The 10,430-nt window shown below is 39.9% G+C and overlaps 1 protein-coding gene across 1 annotated transcript in view; it reads left to right on the forward strand.

The window, feature by feature from the left end:
* LOC102869293 (calpastatin-like) overlaps window positions 1-10,430 on the forward strand; it is a 91,621-nt gene that overhangs the window by 32,865 nt on the left and 48,326 nt on the right. Inside the window, exons 8-11 of the mRNA XM_006885395.1 lie at window positions 532-633; window positions 4,365-4,448; window positions 5,889-5,930; window positions 7,014-7,109. Of these exons, the coding sequence (XP_006885457.1) occupies window positions 532-633; window positions 4,365-4,448; window positions 5,889-5,930; window positions 7,014-7,109 (324 nt within the window). The remainder of the gene's footprint in view (window positions 1-531; window positions 634-4,364; window positions 4,449-5,888; window positions 5,931-7,013; window positions 7,110-10,430) is intronic.

A 10,430-nucleotide genomic window follows, 5' to 3' on the forward strand; every position in this document is an offset into this window, starting at 1 on the left:
TCCTCTCATGTGTGGGCAGTTTATTTTTATCTGACTGTTTGTGGGAGCAGTTTGGAGCACCACACCCCTGAGAGTGGGAGTTCCTACAGTGGCCAGCCTTTGTGTCAGAGGAGAGAGCCAGCCATTTACAGTTCCCTGCTTCTTGCACTCAGCTGTTTTGCTAAAGGACAAGATTATCAGAAGTCATTTCTAGAGAAACATTTTTATCAGCAAACAACATAGTTTACTGCTTGGAACTTTTATTTTGAGAAAGGTATTTTATAGCCATATAATTATTACATATTTATGATACTAATTTGCCAAATAAGGAGTAAAATGTTCTGAGAACACTATTATTGTGGATAATGGTGTCTTACACCCAATTTTCACTCACTGGTAAGTTCTTTTCTTTTTTTCTGCTTCCTTAAATTCATCTCGTATATTTGAAACTTGTATTTCACCATTCTAGGCTCACTAGATTGTTGAGCCTGAGAAAATGTTCTCTCTTTTTAAATGTTGTTAAAAATTGAAGGAATTTTTCATTTTTGACAGAATACAATGAGTGAGGAAGTTATTGATGCCCTTTCCGCCTCACTGGGAACTCGGAAGCCGGAGCCTGAGCTGGACCTGAGTTCTCTGAAGGAAGTCAGTGAGGTACTGTATGGGGGATTCACATGGAGTGTGTCTGCAGTTTGTGGAGCTAAATGCATTATGTATAGATGGAATTCTTACATTATACTCTTATTTCTTCATGAACTGTTCTGCATTCGGCCTTCTACTCAGAGTCTGGTTATTCTAGGCATTTATTATTCGGTGACAACTGAGAAGGCTATTTGAGTCTTTCTACAATTTTAATATTTGAAATGAAGGGTAATCCTCTCTGCCAAAGCCTAGGTGTCACTTTGTGAAACAAGATAGCAAGATGTCAGTGTCGGCAGCCTGTTGAGTAGTTAGGAAGTCGGCCTGCTCTCGTGGCAGTTGGACATTTGTATTTCCAGAAGTTTCTGTGTGCTTTTGTTTGTCTTGTAAGGAAAGATGAAGATGCGGGTAGAGTGGGGTAGGATGGGAGCTGTAAGCTTGTCATGACTACTTCCTTGTTAATTCTGAAGAAAGATATTAAAATTGTTAGCTCAGATCCTAAGAAAATCTAGTACGATTAATTCTTCAACTAGAAGTCCTGCATACTTTGAACATGATGTTGATAAGTGTTCATCCAACCAATACTCTAAGATCTTAACCTGCCTACTGAGTGATGCTACCAAGCCCAAGGTGGATGACTCTAATTTGTGGCCCTCAGGCCTAGTTTTAATTGTTTTTGGTCAAACATTATTCTAGGTCCTATAACCCTGGTGTGTCCACATGCTGTACGGAGGTAACTCATAGTTGCTGTGATGCTGAACACTGTGACACTGATGTGTCAAATGTAAGAATGGTTACCCATGGTTGACAGTGTTTGGTGGGGCTCCCCGATTAAAACAAGCTTGGAAGCAGGAGTGGCATCCACTTCCGTAACAGCTTCCCTCCAGAAACCCAATGAACCTGGAGAAAGGACGAAAGTTATACAAGTGTTCAGGTCTTTCGTTCATAGGGTCTCTATGAGTTGCCTATGACTCTATGGCACTTAACAACAACTGAGTCAAAGCAAGCTTCTGTTTGGTATAATAGGCTTTAATAAATGTTTTGTAGAATTCTTTTGACCCAGTCTTCTGAGAGAGGAATGATGGAAATTGAGGAATGGAGAGGAGAGTGACCCTAGGGACATTCCAGGCAAGACATGTTAGGAAAGCGAGAGAGAAGCCCAGGGAGGTGAAGAGAGGAGAAGCCCCAGGAGGTGAAGAGAGGAGAAGCCCCAGGAGATGAAGAGAGGAGGCAGTGAGCCTGAAGGGCCCCACCCTATCAGTTCATAGGTGATGCTGTCACAAAGCCACTGTCTCTACTGTCACTTCCTGGCTCCCAGTTGTCAGGGAGGGGGAGCCTCCCAGACTCCCAGCAGCTCTACCTGAGTCTGGGCCCACCCTAGTCCAAAATGGGCCAGTTTCTGTCTTCCACTTACCTTGAGGGCTCACCAGGCACGATGTGGCAGAATAGAATTTGTGAAAATGAACGCAAAGGAGCAGGGGAAGCAGCAACCCTTCTCCTCCAGGACCAAGTAATGTATTTAAGAATCAAGGAAACTTCCTGAAAACACAGTGTGGAATGTGTATTATGTAGAGCATCCTGAATGCTTGCTGTGTACTTTCAGGGAAAGGGTGGTTTTGACAAACTCATGAGGGAAATTGGAGACCAGTTGTGGTTCCATCACCAGAACTCCATGGTCTTGTGTGAATGGGACTCAGGCTCCTTAACAGAGAATCAGGATGATTGAATAAGGGCAAAAGAGTCTGAGAGGAATGAAAATTTGTCCAGTAAATGTGAAAATGTCACGTGAAAGGAACTTTTAAAGCTGTTTTAATGATTAGTTTTAGGAAGCAGATAAAATATATTAAATTTTATCTAGAAAACCTCGGAACATCAGTTAACCACTAAAATTCCAGCAAAAGGAACTCTTTTGCATTCCTTTGACTTACTGGTTTTCCAGGTTAATCCTGTACAACATATCCTTCTTTGTGAAGGAGGCTCTTTAAGTCTCCTGACTCTTGGCACTGAATTTCCCCGGTGGTGAGTGCAGTGTGTCCTGGGAGTCTGTTGTTGTGATGTGCTCAGAAAGTCTGATGGTCAGCATGGGGAGACCACCCCTCCATGGTTTTCCACAGCTTTGTGGAAAATACTTCCGAGATGAGGTGCTGAAATGTTAATTCTACCAATGGTATCTCATTATATCTCTCTTCTATTTGTTGGTTTGGTTCCCTAGTTGAGTGCTGTTTCGGTTCAGAAAACATTGGTTGCTCTACATGTACTGTATACCAATAGTGCAGGCCCTTTAAAGGATTCAAAGATAAACACAGGGAAGAAAGGATTTGGCCGAGCATGGAACTCCCAAGGTCACCACATGTGATCTTTTCATCTTTTTCTTTCTGTGAATTATGGCATAGAAGTGTAATTCCAAAGCCTACATATATATAGCAATGACTGCCTCGCTGGTGATGCTTGATGACTTTACAGTAAATTAATTAATTAAATAGTGCTATCATGTGTCTTTGGATCTGTTCCAATTCCTCATGACCTTTTAGTTCAGGGTAGAATGATCGGGTTTCCTAGGCTATAATCCTTATTCCCATAAAGATCAGCAGTTCTTTTCTTCTACTCTGTGGAGGGTGGGTTTGAATTACTGACCTTTTGGTTGGAAGCTGAGCTTTTAACCATTGCACCACCAGGGATCCTTCAATCAATGGAGAATCATTATCTTAGATTGGCATCTAGATTGAAGCAGTGGTTTGGACTCAAATTACCTAAGTGACTTCCATTTCCTAAGGCACATCAAATTCTTCATCTTACACTTTAAATCCATGCCTTAATATAGGTACAAAATAGTAAATGCACAGAAATCTGATGGTTACTTACCAGGAGTTTAAAATACAAACATTATATCATGGAAAGCCAGTGATTGACGATAGAGTGACAATTTTCTTTCTGGTGTGTTAGGTTGTTTCTGGGCCTGTAATGCAGTGCAGTCTCAGTGCTGTTGCAAGGACACCTTTCAAAAGAGAGACAGTTAATTTAGCCATAGATCTGCTAAGATTTGTGATGGGACATTTTTCCACTTCCTAACTGGATTTAACATTCGTCGGGACGAAGTGGGACTCTCCCCTGCCCCTTCTTTAATGGTCACATAATTAAGACAGGTAAGGGCTATTAAAATTATTGCAACTGAATTCTGCACCACCGTTACCGTCTTTGAAGGATCTTTTGCTTTGTTGTTTCTGGAGATCCTGACAAATCACTTAGCTTGTTTGGGATAACTGTGTGTCAGGGAGTCTATTCCCGTTCATAAAAACCTCACGTGACAGAATAGTATTGCTCCATAACATTTCCTAGGCTGTAATCTGTACAAAAGCTTATCTTTCTCCCCTAGAAAGGCTTGTGAGTTCAAACTACCAACAGTGCTTAGCAGGCAGGTAATTAACCATTGTGTCCCTAAAGCTAAGGATTTAATAGCCTTATTTTACAGCTAAAGAATCCAAGCTGGAGACAAGTTTTCTTTTCCCAAAGGCACAGAGCTCAGGAGAGCAGATCACCAAACCACCCAGGACTCCTGTCTCTGCTTTGCTCTTCTTAGTCACCCCATACTGCCTCCCACGCAGCCCTCCACAAGGACCCAGACGGAGCACTGTCAGCTGCTTTCATCTGGTCTGATCTTCTCTATAATCCGATGTCAGTTAGAGAAGTAATCTCACTCATTTACACATATTCTCCAGATGTCTTTTCCTCCCCTTCGTTTTCATCAGGCAAAATCCAGAGAAGAAAAGCTAAAGACATGTGGTGAAGATGATGAAACGATCCCACCTGAGTTCAGATTAAAACCAGACAAGGTAAGTTTTCAGCCATAGTGCAAAACAGCCGCATATTCATCTTGCCTTTCTGTCCTGTGTGGTAATATCTACATACTTGAAGCAAAGGTCCCCTGAACTGTTCTTGCTCTGAAAGCCCTGAGCCTTTACTTCTCTGCCGTCTATAAAAGATAGTTCATCCCTGTCTGAGTTCCTAACTTGCTGTTGTTTGGTGCCAAGCTGAGTACAACCCATAGCAATCCTATGAAGAACAGATCTGAACCCTGTCCCATTCTATGCCAGCCTCACCTTTTCTGACACATTAGAGCCCACTGCGGCAGTCACCCACACATTCAGGTGTTGCATTAATTAGCAAGGATTGGCATAGATCCCTAACTTTAAATCAGAAAGAATGAGAAATGGTTTAGCGCTAAGTTTTTCTTTATCAGATGGATAAAAGCACCCATCGATCTTCTCAGTAGCAAATATCATATACAACTACTCATGCCAAAATAAACCAAATTCATTGCCATTGAGTTATTTCAGTCCATGGTGATTATTCAAGTCAAGTATTGGGCAGAGTAGATCTTCTCTGCTGGGGTTTCCTAAGCAGCTCACCAGGTCTCTTCTCCCAAGAGGCAGCTGGTAAGTTTGAACTACTGACCTTTTAGTTAGCAGCTGAGTTGCACTGTGCGACCGGGTCTCTTTACAACTCCTTATGAATATTGTCAAGTAGGTAGTTTTGTTAATAGTGTGTATTAGATATGAGGATTATTCACTGACTCTTATAATTATTTTCATATTATCTTTAAAATAATACATATAAACAAATTGTGGAAAATTGTTGTGACTTTCCTCTAGAAGTTTTTAAATTTTATAAATATTCTTCTGGAGGCCTAGTGATACGGAGTTTCCTTGCCATCCCAAAGGCAGAGGGCTTAAATCCACCAGCTACTACATGGAGTAAAGAGGTGCCGTCTCCTCCTGTGGGATTAGCTTCCAAAATGCCACTGGAGGATTAGCTATGAGTCTGTTCTAACTCGATGACACATTACAGTAACAAATTGTGAAAATGGTTTTAGAAATTTTCTTTCCCTCTTTGCCCTTGTGTAATCTTTTTTAAAAATCTTTCTTTAATTTAGCTCTATCTTTCCTAACAAATTTTTTTCTAATGTTTTGTCCAATAATTGGAACAATTTTTTTTAGTTCCATTTAAGGAAATGTAACTATACCTAATATTTAGTAAAATTTTATCAACAGTGTCTGTTTAACTTTATATAAGCTACTGAAGCAACAAAAACTATAGTAGAGGTACCAAATCACCTTGATTGCATGCCAATCCCTTATCCTCATACTTTGTAAAAGGTCAATACTAAACACAGATTTATGGATATAGAATAAGAAATAAAAGAATTTCTCTCCTACAATTCTCAGAAGCTTTATGGAATATGAAAATGACATTTTTATTTTCTTTTCCTACAGGATGGAAAACTACCATTGCCTGAGCCTGGAGAAAAACCAAAGGTTGATATCTAAGTTTTGTCTGAGACTTAGAAAACGATACAAGTATAACATATAGATTGAGATCTTTCTGACAGGCCTGATTTCACTATGGACACATCTATGCTAACCTGATGATTAGGAGAGGGACACATCTGACAGAAACATTTGCAAGATATCTCCTTGTTTGATTTGTTTAAATAATGATTTTCACCAGACTGATTAATATTCTTTAAATATTAGTTGTTGATGTCAATATGACTCTGTTACTAGATTGAGCGACAGATTAATCCTAATCATGGGATTAGCTATTCTTAGTGATTCATAGCAACCATCATAGTTACCTGTAGTGAGAAGAGTAATTAGAAAACTAATAATCGCTCACTGTGTAAATGCATGATGTTACATCCTTTTTTGGTCCTAACTGAATGAGAAAGGCATTCTTATTATACCGATTCCACAGATGAGGAATTTGAGACTCAGAGAGGTTAAATAAATTGCCCAGGGTCATTTAACTAGAAAACACCAAAACTAGGTCTAAAATGCAGGCTGTTAACCTTGAACCTAGATTCTGAATCACCATGCTGTCATTGGAGAACTATTGTTGTCAGTCAGAATCTTTGTATACCTCAATGAAAGAAGTAAGGCAGCAGAACTCCCCTGTCAAAAGCATATATAGACGTAGAACAGGAATGTGTAGCCTTGGTTTCCTCTGACTTAAAAAGGAAGCAAGAAAAAAATAATCACACCAGAACAACTTCACCCGTATTCACTGGGAAAAGGCAGGCCATTTGAATAAAATTCTTCTGAAGTGTATCAAGAAGAGTTTTGACTAAGTAAAGGATTAAAAAATGCACTAAAGTATTATTATTCTATAGTCATTCCATGACAGATTTATCCTACATTGGTGGATGAAAAGGCCCATTTTGAAATATCTCATTTAAAAAAACTGTGGACAAAAATGCAGACACTTTAAGAATTATATAAACTAGCTTCAGACTTTAAATTCTAATTATGGCTTAATAAAATGTTTTTCATTAACTTTTTTTCTAATAAAATAAAATGAATCATTTGATAATACAGTTTACTTCTTTTTTTACATTCCAGCTCCTGAGTGAATCAGAACTCTTTGATGAACTTTCAGAAGACTTTGACCAATCTAAAAGTAAAGAGAAACCATCTAAACCAACTGAAAAAGTGAAAGTACGTTTCTAAATAAGAATCTCTAGTTGGGCTTGCTTTCCCCCCTGGTTTTGTATAATTTTAAAAACATGACACAAAAACACAAGTGGTCCCATCCATTTTCACATTCACTTTTGTATTACCTTTTTCTTAATGTCCAAGCCAACTTTGATATTCCCAGAGGCCATTTCTACCAGAAAAGTCTCTCAAATCTTTTCCTTGTTTCTAGTCCTCTTTCTGTAATGGGCCTAAATTTATTATTGTCTCTCATTTCAAGGATAAAGTGTGGGAGGCAGGAGGGACAGAAAAGGAGGTTTAGTGGCAATGAAAACAACAGGCAGAAAGTGGGGAATTTGTGATTACATGGTGTATATTGTAATTCATTTATGCAACAGACTATGTAGGAATGGTTGCAGTTTGCTTTGTAAACGGTCACTCAGATCACACGTGAATAAATAAAGATCACAACAGCTTTTTCTTTCTCTACTCTATCATTTATATCTCCTAGAATTATAATTTTTCCAAACATGCTTGGGCTCATGGCAGTTCTCAACCCCCAGCTTCCTTCCCTACCATGTGTTGCTCTTAAATCACTTGACCACGGATCTGTGTGTCTCCCTGACTTTTCTCATGGGGCCCTTGCTATCTGAAATTCTTTTTCTTTCTACATATACATTAACAAAAGCCCTACTCATCTTGTAAGACTCTGCTGAAATTTGGATTCCTGTTCTTTTATTCTTTGTCCCCTAAACCATACCGCTTCCCTCCCATCCCTTTATCTACCACAATGTAATAGCCGGGTGTACAGACATCTGTCCCTCTTAGAGCCTTTGTTGCAGTCTGGTGTTGGTCCATATTCAGTCTATGTATCTATGTATTGTTCTGATTGTTAAGTGCTGTAAAGCCGGACTCTTAGTGACTCCATGTATAACAGATAAAAATTTTGTCTGGTCCTGTACTATCCTCCTAATCTCTGCTGCATGTAAGCCCATTGTTCCAGTTACTGTGTAAATCCATGGTAGGGAGTTGTCTTCTCTTCCTCTGACCTTCTACTTTCCAAAGCATGAGGTCCTGGTCTCTCCTTGATAACATGGTCCATGATAACATGCCCAAAATATGAGAGGTGAAGTTTCACCATCCTTCCTGCTACGGAGCCCTCTAGCCACACTCCTTCCAAGAGATATTTGCTTGTTCATATTCTTTTGGCAGCTCAAGGGATATTAAATGCTCTTCACCAACAGTACAATTAAAAGGCATTTCTTCTTTAGTCTTCCTTACTTTCCAAATTTCACTTGCATGTAGAGCAATGACATACCATGGTTAGGGTCAAGTACAACTTATTCTTTAAAGTAACATGCTCGTCCCTTCACACTTTTGAGCAGTCGATGGCTGCAGACATGCGCAGTGAAAACACGTTGATTTAAGTATTGCTGCTCCCATGGATGTTGACTGTAATCCAAGTAAAATGTAATCTTTAACAACTTCAGTCTTTTCTCCATTTATCATAATAATGCTTATACTAGTACACTCTTGGTACCAGCAGCCAGGAAGTTAAAAGATGAATTGCATTGGGAAAGTCAGCTGTCAGAGACCTCTCCAAAGTACTGAAGAGCAATGATGTCAGTCTGGAGACTAAGATGTACCTTATACAGGCCATGGTCTTTGCATTTACTTACTATGCATTAGAGAGCTAGACAATGCCTAGGGATGATAGAAGGAGAATTGATGCCTTTGAGCTGTGATGCTGGAGTATTGAATATACCACGGACTGCTAGGAGAACAAACAGGTTCATCCTAAAGAGGGGGAAGCCAGGCTGCAAAGATTCTGAAGGAGGCAAGGATTCTGAAGCTCCATCTGACATAACTTGGACATGTTGCAAGGGGGGGACCAGTCCTTGAAGAAGGACGTCATGCTTGGGAGCGTGGAGGGACAGCGCAGGAGAGGAAAACCCTCAGTGAGATGGATTTATTCAGTCACTGTGGTAATGGGAGTAGGTATGTCAGAGACAATAAGATTGGCACAGGATATGGCAGGGTTTAGGGCTATTGTACTTAGGGTCACTATGAGTCTCAGGCAACTTAACGGCACATAACAAAAACAACAGTCCAGTTGTAAGAATTTTTATAGTCACTGTTATCAATAGTAAATAACTAATAAACTCCTTGAAAACAGTAATCATAGCTTACTGAGTACATTACATATAGAGTTGTTAGATACCATTGAGTCAGTTTGGATTTCTAGTGACCCTGTATCCACAGGACCAAATACTGCCCAGTCTTGTACCATCCTCACAGTCAGTACACTGTGTGTGAGCCCAGTGACAGAGGCCTTTCTCATTTTTTCACCTTTACTTCGCCAGGGTTATTGTCCTCCAGAGATGAATCCCTCCTGCTAACATGCCCAAAGTACGTGAGGTGAAGGCTCTCCATGCCTAATTGTAAGGAGTGGTCTCACTGTAAATTTCCTCAGATATTGCTGTGAGGTGCCACTGTGTTGATTCTGACTCACAGAGACCCCCTGTACAACAGAACAAAGCCCTGCCTGCCCAATCCTGCACCGTCGGAAGTCACTAACGTCCTTGAGCCAGTTGTTGCAGCCACTCTGCTCCTCTCTCATCTCACTGAGGACATATAAGATAGATCTTAAATGTATGGATGTGAATCCCAATCCCTGGAGGGTTTGTTGAACCAGATAATGAGGCTCCATTCCCAGAATTTCTGTTTCTATTTTCACACTTTGAAATAGGAGCCAAGAGTCTGTATTTCTAACAGATTCCCTGGTGATGCTGAGACTGGCATAGTGTGATAGTGTGGTGTGCATATGTGTGTGTGATTTTTAGGCAAGGCTTTAAAAAAAAAAAGAATCAAACCTGAGGATTTTTTTTACCGTGCCTTTCGTACATATTTTATTGTATTAATTACAATACCCAAAATGTAATTTCACTTTTCCCACTTCCTCCTTGTAATTCTCTTTTTCATGAATCCTACCCTGCTGCTTTCTACCTTAAGGCTTCATCCTTGGAAAAATGCTGTTCTTTTGGCCTGATATGGAAAGTTATTCTCAGGAGCAGGTGCTTTTCTGGTGTTACTGTTCACCCTCTAGGCCTGTCTCTTGTTGCCTGACAATTGAGCCATGGGGGGTGAGTTTTATTCCACTTTCCAAGGGTGACTAACGGCCATAGTCTTGGGGGTTCCACCAGTTTCTGTTGGACAAACAAATTGGCTTTTATTGTGGGTTTGGTTTTTTTTGTTTTGTTTTTTTTTATTAATTATTTATTTTTCCTTTCAGTGAACATCTATAGAGATTTTGGAATTCCATTCATTCATTGTTGCACCCTTCTC

This window comes from Elephantulus edwardii, unplaced genomic scaffold, assembly GCF_000299155.1.
Source record: "Elephantulus edwardii isolate Elephantulus edwardi_28Jun2011 unplaced genomic scaffold, EleEdw1.0 scaffold00043, whole genome shotgun sequence".
Classification (NCBI taxonomy): Eukaryota; Metazoa; Chordata; class Mammalia; order Macroscelidea; family Macroscelididae; genus Elephantulus; species Elephantulus edwardii.